Raw genomic sequence first — 18548 nt, forward strand, 5'->3', positions numbered from 1 at the left:
GTCAAATTCTATTGTCAGTTATTTGTCAAAGGAGTGTAAGTTAGTATAGTTTCCATGTTGACCAGGAAAATATGCTGACATTTGTTCAACAACTTGTTTAACCACCACCCAAGTTTAGCTCTCTCTCTATGGGTGTGTCACTTTAACTGTAATATGACCATATAACCAATAGGAAGAGAAAAACAGATCATACAAATTATTTGCTTTTCTTCCTCAAACTACAGCGAATGAAAAGGTGAGTTTTTAGACAAACATTATTGCATATGAACATTTCAATGTTTCTTCAATAGGCTTATACAGTTATTGGGATGTTTTCCAAAAGTTTTCGCATCTGTTTTCATTAGTTAAGCAATTCTTTAACGAGTCGTCTGGTAAACTTGGCTATGACATTTTGAGATCTGACGACATCTTTGAATACATTACTTTATAATGTCATGTGCGCATTTAAATAATATCCAATTTTTTACTGTAAATTGCGCAAAAACACAATGTGAACTTCTGTCAATACAGTAGATGGGCGTTGGTAGCCTAGAATATGTGACATAATGTGCTGGCTTTTTCCAGGAAGTGATTCTCGTGGTCATAATTATATATTGTCATGATTAAAGTACTGCAGTGGCAACAGAGCTGAATTTAATCAATTGACGTATTGTTGCAAGGCCTTATCATATTAATCCACGAGGTATGCTGGCTGTATAGGGAGTTAAACAAGATACTGAAATAAAGCAATTAGAGCCCTTGTTGAACGAGCTAATCGATACATTTCCCGTTAAGAGGCCACATGAACAGCTTTTAACAACAACAACTGTAATATGATTGCACTTCTCAGCTTGCAAAGATCTATGTCCATTTGTTAAATGCAGCCAGTCATGGCCGGTCAGTGTTTATGTGGGCAAACTTCACAGGATGATTTGACCACCTCCCTCAACTAGTCCTTAATCTACATAGATACTGTAGCTTACTGCTCGTTTGGGCCACTAAAATGTTGCCATTTATTCTTGCAGCTTGAAATAATTTTTATTTAATTTAGGACTCAAACCATGAAAAGAAGAAACTACCAAATATCTATCTTGATGGCCAGATATTGATATACAAATGGATAAGTTATGATGTTGACATTATTACTTCAGTAGGCCTAACAGTAGGCTCTTCAGTGGACATCAGTTAATGTACATTTTAAGGTTGACTGGCCTGCTTGTTATTTGGTGAATTGTTTGGCCTGAGATATGCCTCCCTTGTAGAGCTACAGATATAGCCCTTTTGACTCTGTACCCACTGGGCACGGATGTAAATTCAGCGTATTTTCATTGAAATGACGTGGAAACAACTTTGATTCAACCTGTGTGTTGGCCTAATTCTTTCACATCTGAAAATGTACAATCACCATCACTTTACCCTGGATAATTTGTCTGCTTTCGTGCGGTAGAGATACTTCACATACACTCAGACCACGAGACAACCCCTGGGAGTTAGGGTTTTAGTAGAGAGCTGAAATGTCTCGTATTTTTTTAGCGTGGCAGCGTGGGTGGCTAAATCAAATGAGATGGATGTTTTTCTATCCTAATGCATGCCATTTCACTTCCATCCATCATTGAACAGGCTTCTAATGCAGATGTTCTATCAATGAGAGCTGTGTCTTTTTCAAAGCCATTTGCACCATCATTTTTATGATAGCTGCTGATCTAATAGTATCCGGCCATCTGCTGGATTATAAATTCTAATCAATTACATTTGACAGGGCTGTCAACTTTTGAAGAAAGCGTGGAGTGAGATTTGCAATGCAAATTTAATTTCCCCCTGGCACAACCCTTAGCTGAGGGGTCTGTGGGTCCTTAGGCCTATGACCAGAGTGCAAAATTAAAACCACAGGTCAGGATGCTTTGAACATGAAATGAACACTCAAAATAACACTTTTGGGGGCTGAAATTGTAACGATATTTAGTTGGTTTGACACTTTATTCAGACAGTAATGAAATGAGATGGGAGAAACAGTGGGAAGGTTGGAAGCGGGGATTGATCCCTGTTCTCAGGTGGAAAGTTGTATGTGACACGTGCCGATGAGTGTTATCACTTTTCAAAGGCTCTGCACAAGAAATACTTCTATTAATGGTTGATGGCAGTGGGTAACCAAATCATAGATTGCAGTCTACAGTTCAAGTCGGAAGTTTACGTACACTTAGGTTGGAGTAATTAAAACTCTTTTTTTCAACCACTCCACAAGTTTCTTGTTGACCAACTATAGTTTTGTGGACGGCTACCCAAAACGTTCGGCCCAAGTTAAACAATTTAAAGGCAATGCTACCAAATACTAATTGAGTGTATGTAACTTCTGACCCACTGGGAAGGTGATGAAAGAAATGAAAGCTGAAATAAATCATTCTCTCTACTATTATTCTGACATTTCGCATTCTTAAAATATAGTGGTGATCCTAACTGACCTAAAACAGGGAATTTTTACTTGGATTAAATGTCAGGAATTGTGAAAAACCGAGTTTAAATGTATTTGTCTAAGGTTTATGTAAACTTCCGACTTCAACTGTACTTGTCCATAGACTGCTTTCAAGTTAAGGACACAAACATTTTGTATTTTGTAATTAGGGCTGGAAGAAAATGCTGCTTGCTTTCCAGGAGGGTAGGCTGTTGTTGTTGTTATAACAATTAATTTCTCAATCACCCAACCTTCAAGAAAAATCTAATGAATGTCAATATTTGGGTGGTTTATGTCTACTAGTTGAAGATTCTTGCCATCGTCTTACTCTACCTAGACAAAATATGTGCACAATACTAAAATGAAATTCTATTTGAGGCCCGTGTGACTTATTCCAAACTTATTCCAAACTGTCCATGAATGGCTGCAAAAATACATAGTCTCATATAATTCATTTTCAAAAACACAAATAGGCATATCAGATTTCATATGTGTGATTACACTGGCAAAATTGGAAGAAGTGGAATAATAAAATAACTATGGGGGAAAACAGTGTTCATGCTGACAAGCACACTAATTACCCTATATTTTACCCCATTATGAAGAATGAGAATTGTTCCACTGACCAGACTAAATAAAGTGAATAGATAATACAATCTCCTGAAGACAAGATTACATAAATCTGCCCCTACACCCTCCCTTACCAAATCATTTGTATATTTATGAGTTCACAATCTGTTTGACAAAATTATTTTCATAGTTACAAATCATGTCACCCTACCAAACCTCCCTGCTAAAACAAGTGGACTAATACAAGTGTGGATTAAATTGACTTTAGTACGTGCTGTCAAAAGGCTGCATTCTGCAATAGAGCTCGGCAACTTGTAGACCTAAAACCCAGAAATGAGTTACCTCTGTTTCGTTCAGCCATCCCTATTGGAAAAAAAATATGGTGAAAGAGTTTTGGAATAAACCCCCAAAATAAGGTCTGAGGTTAACACAGGCTTATGAGATCTTATACATTTTATTCTATGAGATAATAACAGTCAGTTAACATGACCTTTATGAATTAATCCAAAAGTATTTTTTTTAAATCACAAAAAGTGATGTTGGCTGATGAATGTTATTTCATAGAACAAAACATATTAGAGCTCGTAAGTCTTTGTTTACCAAAGACCTTATTTTCGGCATTTATCCCAAAACCCTACAAAAACGCCATTAATCTTTCCCATGGGCTTTGTCCGACCAACTATGGGGGAGTTGGTGCCGAAAAAAAGAAAGACGGCATTACTATTTCCCGCTTATAGGGACGGGAATAATAACAACATCATTTTGTTGACATTGTACATAAACCAGAGCTATCATGCCGCTCTTTGTACACTTTTACAAACTCTGCGGAGAACGCTCTCTCTCCCCATTCAACTCTGCTCTAATCTTGAGGGGAATTTCTTTAAAGCCCGCATCCAATCCCCTTGATCCCTTATATAACTAGACCAATCATATGCTTCAATGTGCCGCAGTTCACAGTGCTGTGGCAAGACAATGGGCGGATTCGATTATGCTGAGCCGCGGGGCACCGGGCAAAGGTCCATCACGTCAATGGCCGAAAGCAGGAAGGGAAGAGCGCTATTCTCAAATAGAACAGTAATATGTGCCACTCGGTCATTTTGTCAACAAGGCAGCATGGTGCATCTTCCAGAAACATACATCTATTTTCCATAAAATCCATGTTAGAAAATTCAAACTATTTTTCATTGGGGAGGCAGATAACGCGTTTTTATCAAAAGTAAATCACTTTTGCATGGGTAAACACACAATCCTACTAATTCCTACACGTGCATAATTATGTCACTTTTGCTTTGAGCCAACTTAACCATGGGCTTTGAACAGGGCACCTGGCTCACTCCCTGGAGGCAGCCCGTTCTCTTATCGAATGCAATCAACTTTGAGCCGATGCAAAACATACCTATATGGGGGGTGATTCATGCCAGAATTAAGTGTAATGAAGCTAATAATACCTCTCACCAAGTCAGCTAATGTCTTCCTAGCGCCATGCTGTAAAATAACACCATGAATTAATATGGACTGTCAATGGAGACAAGTTTGTTTCTAACACATTCATGTCACAGGACATGTACACATACATAGTGTTCACGTCATGTCACGTGTCAGTTTGCGTGTACTTTTATTAAGAATGAGCATACCATGAACGCCTTAAAAACGTCTACATTTGTTACGTGTTATGTGTTAGTTTAAGTGTCTGTTTGGTTCATCAATTTCATTTGTCGATTTAGCTAAAATAGGCCTATCACCTCAATGCAAAAATTACAAGGCTAGTTGATATCACAGCCACCATTACTGTGTAGATATTCCTATTTCTTGCATCCATACGAAATCAAGGGCTTCTTAGTAGCCTAGTGGTTAAAGTGTTGTGCCAGTAACCTAAAGGTTGCTGGATTGAATACCAAGGCTGACAAGATTAACTTTTTTGTCGTTTTGCCCGAGCAAGGCAGTTAACCCACTGTTCCCCGTGTGACTGAATACGCGTATTTCGATTAAGGCAGCCTCCCGCACCTCTCTGATTCAGTGGGGTTGGGTTAAATGCGGAAGACACATTTCAGTTGAATGAATTCAGTTGTACAACTAACTAGATATCCCCTTTAATTATCTTTGTTGGAGGTAGCCTAGGTCTCTAGTGGTGCATTGAAAACAACTTCCGACTTCAGTGCATTCAAGACAACTGGGAACTCTGGAAAAAAAACCAAGATGACTAGGATTTTTGTTTTGTTTTGAACAGTCATCCAACTCGGAATCTCTGGCATCTTTCTCTGACCTGAAAATCACTGATGTCATGATTTGACCTTGTTTCCCCCCCACTTCCCAGTTTACCGGAATAACAGACACAATCACTGTCACCATGCAATCCTTCGTCTATACATTTCTGTTGAGATGTCTTATGATTAAAAGCAGGGTTCGATTTGAGGGGGTATGTGTGGATATCGGCCTTGTTATAGACGTGCAAAAAGCATATGCTGCCACTTGTTTGCTTAGCCATAGGAAAAGCAACGGATCAGATTTTATAAAGCGATCTAGGCTATAACAATGATAAACTCCACAATTATTTCCGCAGTCTACTAGGCTATCGAAGGTCTTGCGCAGCCTAAACATCCCAGGACAATGTGGTTGGTTTATTAAATGCTCTGCAATGTAGTGCTATGCCTAATGCAAAATACCAAAATGTTAGAATCGGTATGGGTCTATACATTGACCAAACAGCTTAACAGATAAAAGCATGAATTATTCAGGAGAATCCCATTGAATCAGGCTATTCATTTCAGTGCAGTTGCGTTCTTATGCATATCCTTAGATGAAACGGAACCGAAAACACCCCAGCCTGTTTTGATCACAGATCATGATGAAGCCTGAACATTTAGGCTGTTTGTCATTGATTTAGCCCAGAATTGTCTACAGTTTTGCTGAATTGACAAACAAAATCCTGACTAGGATCCCAATTTTTTTTTTTCCCTTTATTTAAGTAGGCAAGTCATCTACACTCAAATAATTTCAGTCCTCAATTATGAAAAAAAATCATAGCTCATTAGTGTACCCTTGTGGTTGAATATATATATATATTGTATGTCTTAAGATACAATTAATAATGTTGAACTAACAAATACCATCAAGAGATACGTTACAATTTTACAATTTACAGTACCGAACACGTTATGAAGCTGTTGTGAAAACCATTCTAGCAATATTTTAGATTTAAATACACTGCTCAAAAAAATAAAGGGAACACTTAAACAACACAATGTAACTCCAAGTCAATCACACTTCTGTGAAATCAAACTGTCCACTTAGGAAGCAACACTGATTGACAATACATTTCACATGCTGTTGTGCAAATGGAATAGACAACAGGTGGAAATTATAGGCAATTCACAAGACACCCCCGATAAAGGAGTGGTTCTGCAGGTGGTGACCACAGACCACTTCTCAGTTCCTATGCTTCCTGGCTGATGTTTTGGTCACTTTTGAATGCTGGCGGTGATTTCATTCTAGTGGTAGCATGAGACGGAGTCTACAACCCACACAAGTGGCTCAGGTAGTGCAGCTCATCCAGGAAGGCACATCAATGCGAGCTGTGGCAAGAAGGTTTGCTGTGTCTGTCAGCGTAGTGTCCAGAGCATGGAGGCGCTACCAGGAGACAGGCCAGGACATCAGGAGACGTGGAGGAGGCCGTAGGAGGGCAACAACCCAGCAGCAGGACCGCTACCTCCGACCTTTGTGCAAGGAGGAGCAGGAGGAGCACTGCCAGAGCCCTGCAAAATGACCTCCAGCAGGCCACAAATGTGCATGTGTCTGCTCAAACGGTCAGAAACAGACTCCATGAGGGTGGTATGAGGGCCCAACGTCCACAGGTGGGGGTTATGCTTACAGCCCAACACCGTGCAGGACGTTTGGCATTTGCCAGAGAACACCAAGATTTGCAAATTCGCCACTGACGCCCTGTAATCTTCACAGATGAAAGCAAGTTCACACTGAGCATGTGACAGAGTCTGGAGACGCCGTGGAGAACGTTCTGCTGCCTGCAACATCCTCCAGCATGACCGGTTTGGCGGTGGGTCAGTCATGGTGTGGGGTGGCATTTCTTTGGGGGCCGCACAGCCCTCCATGTGCTCGCCAGAGGTAGCCTGACTGCCATTAGGTACCGAGATGAGATCCTCAGACCCCTTGTGAGACCATATGCTGGTGCGGTTGGCCCTGGGTTCCTCCTAATGCAAGACAATGCTAGACATCATGTGGCTGGAGTGTGTCAGCAGTTCCTGCAAGAGGAAGGCATTGATGCTATGGACTGGCCCGCCCGTTCCCCAGACCTGAATCAAATTGAGCACATCTGGGACATCATGTCTCGCTCCATCCACCAACGCCACGTTGCACCACAGACTGTCCAGGAGTTGGCGGATGCTTTAGTCCAGGTCTGGGAGGAGATCCCTCAGGAGACCACCCGCCACCTCATCAGGAGCATGCCCAGGCGTTGTAGGGAGGTCATACGGCACATGGAGGCCACACACACTACTGAGCCTCATTTGGACTTGTTTTAAGGACATTACATCAAAGTTGGATCAGCCTGTAGTGTGGTTTTCCACTTTAATTTTGAGTGTCACTCCAAATCCAGACCTCCATGGGTTGATAAATTTGATTTCCATTGATAATGTTTGTGTGATTCTGTTGTCAGCACATTCAACTATGTAAAGAAAAAAGTATTTAATAAGAATATTTAATTCATTCAGATCTAGGATGTGTTATTTTAGTGTTCCCTTTATTTTTTTGAGCAGTGTATATAGCTCTTGATAGTATCACTGATATTTAATAAGCTTACATGTCGGCCTCACTGCCTTCGTCACAGCTTTTGTGATTTAAAAAAAATCAGCACCCTTATGTAGACCTAGCCCCACCCACATCCATTCCACGCATGGAAAGGCGTTGGAGGCAACGGAAAAACAAGTAAGTCCTACCAAATATAACAATATGCATTTCACAAACACTACAAAAGTTTATAAATAAGATGCTTTAAACACATCCATAAAACCACAATGAGGACATAGCAAATTTTCATTAATCATTGGGTACATCATACGAAAAACATCAGAGTAATCTTAAATAGGCACATAATTCATGTTCAAATTCACAACATAACATACATAGACATTTCATCATTAAGTCCTTTAGGAAATAATGTCTGGAGGGTGAAAATCCAAAAACATTCTCTTTTGCTCAGTGTGTTATTAATATCGCCTCCCCTGTCTGATATCTTAACTTTCTCTATGCCACAAAATCTAAAGGTAGAAATGTCATGCTTTAGGTCATTAAAATGTACTGCGACTGGATAATCCCTGTCGTTTCTCCTGATTGAACTTTTATGTTCACTAATTCTCTGTTTGAGGGAGCGGGAGGTTTTACCGACATAGCAGAGCCCACATGGACATTTAATAATGTAAATAACTTGGGTGGTAGAACACGTAATGATGTCATTTATTTGGAACCGTTTTCCTGTGTGTGGGTGGCAGAAATATTCACACTTCATCATATTGTTGCACTGTGCGCATCCTCTGCATTTATAGCTACCATTTGGTAGAGAGCGTAAAAGAGCCTGGCTGATTTTCTTTTGTGGCTGGCAGTTGGCATGAACCAATTTAGCCCTTAAATTGCGACCTCTCCTATACACAATAAGTGGTGGATTTTTAAATTCAGCCGGCAAAGCTGGGTCCGATGATAAAATATGCCAGTGTTTCTTGACCACACCTCCCACTTTTCGCAAATTCAAAGTATATGTGGTTGTGAACATTACGGAGTGTTCTTTAGCTTTAGCGGGTCTTTGTTGTAACAGTTCATCTTGTGTTTTTCCCAATGCCAAATTAAGAGCTTCATCCACACATTGTGGCGAATAGCCTCTTCTTAGAAACCTAATGCGCATCTCCTCTGCTTTTTCTAGATAGTCCTCTGTGGAGTGGCATATAACAGCGCAGTCTGAAAAACTGGCTTCTTGGAAGTCCTCTTTTTAATGGCTCAGGATGGAAGCTGTCCCAACTGTAATAGAGTATTTCTGTCAGTTTCTTTTCTATACAGAGTTGTAAACAGGGTTCCATTTGATTTCTCAATCCACATATCGAGGTAATGAACACGTTGTCACGAGTGTCACATTCAATAGTGAATTTGAAATTGGGGTCAATGTCATTGAGTAGTGCCATAAAATCTGACAGCTCTTGTTCAGTTCCTTCCCATATGCAAAAAATGTCGTCAATATATCGATACCACTTCAGGACTTTATTCAAAAATGGATTCTCGTTTTCATGATTAGCAAAACGTTCTTCAAAAAGACCCACATAAAGGTTTGCATAGCTCGGAGCGAATGTGGAGCCCATCGATGTTCCACTTGTTTGGAGGTAGTATTCATCATCAAACCTAAAATAGTTATACTTCAAAACATTCTGCCAGCTCTAGAATGAAGTTTGTTGGTGGATATTCATTAGTATCTCTGTTTCCCAAATAGTGTGCTAGTGCTGCCAGCCCCCCCACATGGGGAATGCTGGTATATAGACTCTCAACATCTAATGTGACCAGAATACAGTCTTCTTTTAAACCCGTTATTGGTGAGATCTTGTTTATGAAGTCTATAGAGTCTTTTACATATGATGGCAATGCTTGCACATGAGTTTTAATAAAAGAGTCTACAAAGTTCGACAATGGCTCTAGCATTGAGCCTATTCCTGCAACCACTGGTCTGCCTGGATAATTGCCTTGTTGTGTTTTAGGTTTGTGTAATTTCGGTAAAATGTACAGGCATGAACGTATGGCACATTTGCAGCAAAGATATTCATATTCAGGTTTTGAGAGGTGGTTTAATAGGGCTCCAGATTAGAGCAAATATCCTTTTGGAACACCTGTGTGGGATCAACACTCAGTTTTCTATAGAAACGTTCATTACTGAGTTGTCTTTGAATTTCATCTTTACATTTTTCATGTAATGAAAAGTTGGAGGGTGGTTGATAATGGAGAACATCAGGTGGATCCATGTCTGGGTGTTAGTCAGAATCCGTAGATCCTGGAGAACAGGAGCAGAGTAAAGGGAACAGGTTAGGAGACAGACGTAAACAAGCAAACACACAGGTTAAATGAATGTCAGGTATGTAAAAATACAGTTATTGAATGATTTAATTTAAATGTTTGATGAGACATGCAATAATGTTAATGGCAGACAGAAAATAAATGATACCTGTCTAATATTTGATGTCAGTGGGGTTATAAGGGATGGTCCCAGCGTGGGGTCATGACCACTGGAGTCATACACCTTAACAGTACCTACGTGGAAGTGGAGGTTACTTAACGTGACCCAGTGGTTAACCTTGAGATTGACTATTTGGAGAAACCACTGGGCCAGTGTTGGTACTGCTGACAGCATGGTGATGCCGCCCACCACGAAGCGGCAAATGCATATAGTTATCATCTGAGATTTTTTATATTCACCTTAACGGATGTTGACCCCAGCTAGGAGCGAAAAAGCACCAAGCTTTCCCAGGTCTCGCCTTCCTTTCGTCCTTCTTCCAACCCAAGTCATTCACCCAGATGTCGAAGCACTTGGTCCCCTTGATTCTTCTCAGGTGGCTTTCCTTCTCATGTGCCCTGTCCAGGTTCAGTCTCACCTTGATTGAGAATAGAAATAAATGCAATTATATTTCATATTATCACAAATACATCTCTTATATATCTCTTGGAAGTCCAGAAAATAAATTAACAGCGGACACTAATTTTTACCTGGTCAAAAACCTCAGTCCGTGCCTGAAGGTGGTCTTTGAAGGCGTTCTGATCTGGTTCGACAACTTCCACATCAGGTGGAGTATCAGTGACCTCAAAGTACGTTATACGAAAACAGCAAAAGAAAAACACTAAGTCAATATACTACAGTATATGCAATAATGTTATATACAATTGTATTGTGTACCACATTTTCCTAAGCTAACAAAACCAGGCTATTACGCTGCTAGCTGGTGCTCATAAATGTATAAAACATGTACTTCATACATTTGTCAAATTACCTTCAGTCATGGGGGGGGGACACACACAGTATGGATGAATGATGAGTAGTGACCGGATATAAATAGCACTCCTAAAGAAGATGCATTCAAGTTCAAGTTAGCTACCAACTTCAAAGAGGGAACGTTAGCTAGCATAAAACCCACATGGCAAACTGAGATTCGGCAAATAACATATAAAGATTGGCTTATTTGACGCCAACCAAAAGCATTAGTTACTAATAACATAAATTGCTCATGTATGATGTAAAAGGTGGATTTTATGATGTAATGTCAATTTTACACATTTCTATCCCGGGACCAATCAATTTTCAACTCATCCACAGCAATTCTCCATAGATCTGCTGTGGATTACCCAGAATCCCATACCTTTATCACTGAGTGTATTAGACAATGTAAACACACTAATCCACCAGGAGGTGGCATAATACCCATTTTATGCAGGAATTTAACAACTTAATTACACAATCACACTACAACCATTACATTAAACTGACATTGACTGAAACCAACTAGGCTAGAGCTAACTACTATAGCGCTTAGCCAAGCAAAATTTGGTTAGCATCAAGCTAGCGAACTGTTAAATGCTATTTTCGTACAAATATTAACACTAACACATTTTATCATGCCATCACATATTTACGTATATTACCTAAAGTAAACGGAGCCTTTGTTCATAGAAAATAAAACAAATTGTATCTAAAACGTTGAACAAAAACGTTCTGTACTTTGGACGCCATGTTAATCCCTTCTCATTCATGTAAACCATTAGCAACCTTTCCTAACTCCATTAACTTAATTACAATGGGGAAAATACCAACCAGTTTTTCTGCCTTCAAACATCACCAAAACCTGCCTTCAAATATCACCAAACGCATGGACTATGTAGTTAACCATGTTACCTCAAAATGTTGAGTCATATTGCATTTTTGCACATTACATACCTGAATTAATAGGGTAAAATGATGAGACGGAAAAACTTTCATTTTCAGAACTAGTCATTCTCCATAATGAAGAAGAAATGTTAAATATCTCACTAACTCACTTCATTGACGTCACAGCTCCCCTAGCAGCAGTAATTATATACATACATTAAATGCAAATACCTGGGAGGCAAAATAACAAAATAAAACATCAAAAATATGACCACGTGGCATATGCTTGAGTATCACCTTGACATCTCTGATCTGCTTGCCTCAATAAATTAATGCTAGAACATTGGTAGCCAGGATTAGCTATTTCAAATCAAACTTTGTCACATGCGCCGAATACAACAAGTGTAGACCTTACCTTGAAATGCTTACTTACAAGCCCTTAACCTACAGTGCAGTTCAAGAAGAGTTTATGAAAATATTTACCAAACAAACTAAAGTAAAACATAAAATAACAAATAATATAAAAGTAACACAATAACATAATAACCAGACTATATACAGGGGGTACCGGTACTGAGTCAATGTGTGGGGGTACAGGTTAGTTGAGGTCATTTGTACATGTAGGTAGGGGTGAAGTGACTATGCATTGTACAAAACAGCGAATAGCAGCATTGTACAAAACAAATGGAGGGGGGTTCAATATAGCAGCAGCAGTGTATCTAGTCTCCTAATAAATGCATAACGGTGCAAGTTAGACAGACACACAAATAATTTCTGCCGCTTGTAAAACAAAACCAAAAAAACATTTTATGTCTGTGTCACCGCCAAGCTCTCAAATACCGCGCCAGTCTCTCACTTTATGAACGGTCACTGCAATCCAGATTCCTTGGGACGTCCTTACCCTAAACTAACACTAAACTTAACTAATGTACATTTATACTTGATAGAGGTGTGGACATCCCAAGGAGCCCGAATAGCACGGACCGTCTTGGAAAGTCTATGAGCTGCTCTATTCGACTGAAGGGACCTTTTGCACAAAACATCCATTCAACTATTAATATAAATGTTGCTGAGGCTGTTTTATTTTTTATTTTATATTAGTAACATTTTACATTCATCTAATGTCTGCCATATGAGGTGTGGCATGAGAAAATGGTCAAATGCGTGTGTCTCACATCCAAGGCGTTGTCAGCTTTGAATCATTGATGATGATTTAATAGAGTTAAAATCTCTTATTTTTTTAATTAACTAGGCAAGTCAGTTAAGAACAAATTCTTATTTACAATGACAGCCTAGGAACAGTGGGTTAACTGCCTTGTTCAGCGGCAGTTCGACATATGTTTTACCTTGTCAGCTCGGTGATTCGATCTAGCAACCTTTGGGTTACTGGACCAACACTCTAACAGCTTGGCTACCTGCCGCCCCAGCGGCTACCTGCCGCCCCAGGTAGCCTAGTGGCTGTATTGAGATTGTTCTAGAGTTCTTGGATTTTCTTAGACAATTCTCTCTCAGTAGTCTCTGTTTTCTATGGGCAAAAAGACTGTGCCTCCCCTGACAGCTGTAGGTGAATAGATCAGGTTGAGAAGAGGGTGACATCTTCACTGATCTTATGCAGTGAACCCACTTGGGACAGACCTCAGCAGCAGACAAAGGCAGACTGAGACGCTGACAGAATAGTTTCCATTGTCTTGTTGCTGTGGTTACTGGCATTACTGTGGAAAATGCACTCCTGCTCAGCAAGTTTAATCTCCAACAGACAGTTTATCACTCCCACACCCTCTGTGGCATTGGTTGGACTGGCTGAGTGAGCGTGGTGGGGATGGTGGTGGTAGTTGAAGGGCCAAAGGAGAATGGATTAGGTTTTTATTAATAAACTCTGAACTTATAACATTGTACTTTGACCTGGAAGTAATTTCATGCCAATTGTCAAATACAATTCACCTTGATTTATTTCAGCAGCAGTGTATACGTTATACTGTATAATAAATGTTCTTTAACTTTTTCTGTAACACATATAATGATAGTATTAAATCTAAAATGGCCTCCAGGCTGAAATTAGTATTATTTCCTGCTTGTATTATGTTATTCCAATGGTAGATACTGTATGTGATTTCCTCAAATGTACACTGTTACAATGCACTTAGCACCACCCCTTCAGTCACAGTCTACTCTAGTACATCATAGTGTTTGAAGTTACTAATTGGCTTTCTGCTTGCTGTGCATGCTTCATACTGTAAATCAGAGCTTCATTAGTTGGTTGTTTTTTCCCCATTTGGCACTTTGTTGATGTGTTATACAACACACTTTAATTGAGTGTATAATGCAGACAATAAATGGTAAATACTTAAAACATTTCTATAACATAAAACCATTCAAACACTACCTTGAAATACACATTTGAAACTCCATAGAGTATCTACCCCTATGTGTCATCCCTCACTGGTGAATTCTCTTTGCATTGTTGCCTTATTGCTCACTGGGTGTGTCCAGCTGTAATCCCAGCAGGCTTGGTTACTGAAATGTACACTGATCCCTCTCTCTTTCTTTATCAGTTCTCACTGTGAGGCCAGCAGAGATCCACTCTAGTTGAGAGTTTGAGCAGGGAAGCAAGCTACAGTCCAACAATAGCGGAACAGCTCTACGTAAGTTCAGAAAATAATATACTGTACGGAGGGAGGGAGGGAGGGAGGTAATCAACTATATGGGCCTAGCTTTTAAGACTTTGGTATTGCTGTTGAACTTTTCCTTCATTTTAACTAAGGCCTTGAACAATTGGCCCAGTGTTGTCTGGGTTATGGGAGGGATTGTCTGTGTCCCATCGCGCTCTAACAACTCCTGTGGCGGGCCGGGCGCAATGCAAGCTGACACAGTCGCCAGGTGTACAATGTTTCCTCCGACACATTGGTGCAGTTGGCTTCCTGTTTAACCTCTTGCTCCTACCTGGCACGCAGGCGTCCCATCTAGAGCTCTGGAAATGCAAATGCGCTACACTAAATGCTAATAGTATTAGTTAAAACTAAAACCTTCATTAAAATACACATGCAGGGTATTGAATTAAAGCTACACTCGTTGTGAATCCAGGCAACAAGTCAGATTTCTAAAATATTTTACGGCGAAAACATAGCACATATTTATGTCAAACCACCACCGCAGACATAGCTCATTAGCATAGCCAAGTAGGAAAAAATATGCAATCAACAAACGCAGGATAAAAAAAAAAATCATTTCACTAACCTTTTGAAATCTTCATCAGATGACAGTAATATAACATGTTACACAGTACATTCATTTTTTTTCAATAATCTGCAATATATATCCATAAATCTCTGTTTACAATGACGCATCGTTCAAAAAATGCTACTAAAATGTCAGGAGAAATGAAATAGCTCCGGCAGATAACATCAGCTAACAAGGAATACACATCATAAACTTTGACTAAATATGCATGTTTTACATATGTATAGGAAGATACACTTCTTCTAAATGCAATCGCTGTGTTACATTTATTTTTAACGTTACAGGTTGCGTTCACTAGGCTATACTAGGAGTCGGCGCTCCAAAGGTATCATTATGCCTCCTCTATCTTGGAGTCGACAGAAACCCAAAATGAACACATAAATATTCCCTTACCTTTGCTGTTCTTCCATCAAAAGACCTGGAAGGGATTATACTTACCAAAACAGCGTTTAGTTTTCAAGTCTGCGTCTTTCGGTTCTCAAAATAGCCACATTTCGGTCGAAATGTAGGCAAAATTAAAGTGGATGCGCACCAAAACATCGAAAATATATATTATATGTCGAGTAAACTTGTCAAACTATGTTCATAATTAAGCTTTAACATGTTATAAAGGTGTACAGCAATTGTGAGGACGAAGCGAAACACACACATCTTTTAATCGATCCTGAAGAAAAGACTTCACCGGAGCAGAGCGCGCATAATCGTACACTTTTTTTTCGCGTGACCGAGACCTTTCGGCACGCTCAACGTCTCGTGAGCGCGCAATTCTCACAATGAGAAGCCCCATTGAAAGCAGGCTTCGCGCTGAACACGTACAGACTGTTCCCAGAGTGGTAGTTGTTTGGGAGGTGCGTATATGATGACGTCAAAGTTGGGCCAACTTTTTCCATGACAAGAGATACTTTGGGAGAATGCATGCCCTGAGACTTCTGCTTTACATAGAGACAAAATTTAAAAGGTTTTAGAAGCTTTAGAGTGTTTTCTATTCGATAATATTTTTTATATGCATATATTAGCAACTTTTGACAAAAATTTATCCTGTTTTATATGGGTACCCAATTCCTCCAGAAGGGGCAGTAAACAGGGGTAGGCTTAACAGGTTAAACAAGCATTGTGTCAAGAAGCAGTGCGGCTTGGCGGGGTTGAGTTTCGGAGGACGCATGGCTCCTGGCCTTTGCCTCTCCCGAGTCCGTATGGGAGTTGCAGCGATGGGACAAGACTGTAACTACCAATTGGATATCACGAAATTAGGGGAGAAAAAGGGGTAAAAAGATGTATAACAGTTCCGAACATCCCTTTGACCATGCCCTTATGCTCTTTTTTCAGATGTTATACTGGTATTTATTGTGCACTGAATAATAACAATACCAGCAAAGATGGCCAGCCAGCTACAGAAGATTGTATCAGAGAAGAAGAACATGGTAGAGACTGTAATGGAAGTGTTTGAACAGGGAGCTGAGGTGGTGGCCAGTATTGCAGGTGACCTCTTCCCTATTTTCGCCATCGCTGCTCCCATCGTGAAATTGGCCCTGGACAATGTGGAGAGTAAGGAAGCTATGTTCATGAAGGAGCAGTTCCAGAAGGTTCGTGAACACCTGGAGGTGATTTCAGAGGAGATGCAGCGAATTAACGAGGAAATCAAGAAGAGCGGCGCAGACGCTGCCTACTTTTCTGTAGAGGAGAACATATCTAACCAGTTCCGCAAGTACATGGACATCCTCAATGCCAAACCCAAGTTTCGTGAGGTTAAAAAGAAGCTTTTCATGGAGCATTTCGTCAAAACAGGTTGCGACAAAAACCTACATACCCTCTACAGTGCCGTGACGGGAGACAACTTCTCTGGAGAGTCAGTGTTGGAGATTACTCTTAACTATGAGGAGAAAAGTCGACGAGCCATGGAAGACTTCTGTGCCAGGTTGAAGAACCTCTTTTGCATAGGCCTCATCGCTCTGATGGGTTATACCGCACTAAAGGACTGTGGTGACGAAGAGAAGCTTCTTCAAGACTGGGGTGAAAAGATGAAGGAGGTACAGGTGAAAATGAATGCTGTCATCGAGGACTGCATCACCAGCTTCTCCAAGCAGGCTGAACTGGATTCCCGGAGGTTGGTTAGGGACCATTCTGACCTGAGCAACCAGCAGCTGGCTGACGCCATTTTGGAGAAGCTTAAAAAAAAGTATGACTGGGTGTGCTGGTCTGTCCGTATATTCAGCTCCCCTTCGGGCCTGTTCTCAAACAAAAATAACATCCAGTGCCCCACAGGAAAAAATCGCTTTCAGGTGCCAGCGACAGACGAGAAGCTGAACATCATGGTGTCCTACAGTGCTTCACCCGAGCCTCTGAACAAGGCCCACATCCAGCAGCTGATCCAGGGTCAGAAGAAACTCACCGTAGTGGGTACAGCTGAGCTCCTGTTTGAGCAGTTGCCAGGTGCATGTGCAGTCCACACGGTCAAGACTTGCAAAGACCTGGCCTGTGTCTGGAGCTTTGCCGAAGAGTTACACTACTGGGAGGAGCACAAGAACTTCTATGTTTGCGTTCACTGCAATTGACGTTTTCTCACTTTAAAAAATAATCATAAATAACCATAGATACCAAGATTATATTAATTCCAATTTGGTCTTTGCACTAAGACTGACATTCCCAAGTACTTTCTCTCTTTCTCAGTTGAGTTCTGATCCTCAACTATAGTAATGAGGAGGAACACTGGCTAACACTTATTATAAAGCATGATACTTACCAAAGACTGTTTTACCTGTTAATCTATTCTTTGTAATGTAAACTCTGTGTTGCCTCTGATAATGTAAATTGAACTTTGGGTCTTGATACATATTCTAAATTGATCAAATCATAGAGTTTTTAGGAAGTGTGTAAATATAAAAGCCTGATGTTTGTATTGTCTGTAAGAAATCCCTCAACATTTTACATAACTACAACTGCATTTTCCCTCTTTATATGCAGTTGAAGTCGGAAGTTTACATATACTTAGGTTGGAGTCATTAAAACTAGTTTTTCAACGACTCAGATAGGATATCTACTTCGTTCATGACACAAGTCATTTTTCCAACAATTGTTTACACACAGATTATTTCACTTTCACATAATTCACTGTATCACAATTCCAGTGAGTCAGAAGTTTACATAGACTAAGTTGACTGTGCCTTTAAACAGCTTAGAAAATCCCAGGAAATTATGCCATGGCTTCTGATAGGCTAATTGACATAATTTGAGTCCATTGGAGGTGTGCCTGTGGATTTATTTCAAGGCCTACCCTCAAACTCAGTGTCTCTTTGCCTGACATCATGGGAAAATCTAAAATCAGCCCTCATAAAACAATTGTAGACCTCCACAAGTCTGGTTCATCCTTAGGAGCAATTTCCAAATGCCTGAAGGTACCACATTCTTCTGTAAAAA

General features: G+C 40.2%; 1 protein-coding gene across 1 annotated transcript; it reads left to right on the top strand.

Annotated features, from left to right (window-relative positions):
* The first annotated feature begins 101 nt into the window (after window positions 1-101).
* LOC123997722 (protein rapunzel-like) lies at window positions 102-18154 on the top strand. Its single transcript, XM_046302219.1, has 3 exons — window positions 102-235; window positions 14450-14539; window positions 16461-18154. Exon 3 carries the CDS (start codon window positions 16511-16513, stop codon window positions 17684-17686), a length of 1176 nt encoding a protein of 391 aa, XP_046158175.1. The 5' UTR covers window positions 102-235; window positions 14450-14539; window positions 16461-16510; the 3' UTR covers window positions 17687-18154.
* Window positions 18155-18548: the final 394 nt, after the last annotated feature.

Source organism: Oncorhynchus gorbuscha, linkage group LG15, assembly GCF_021184085.1.
Source record: "Oncorhynchus gorbuscha isolate QuinsamMale2020 ecotype Even-year linkage group LG15, OgorEven_v1.0, whole genome shotgun sequence".
Classification (NCBI taxonomy): domain Eukaryota; kingdom Metazoa; phylum Chordata; class Actinopteri; order Salmoniformes; family Salmonidae; genus Oncorhynchus; species Oncorhynchus gorbuscha.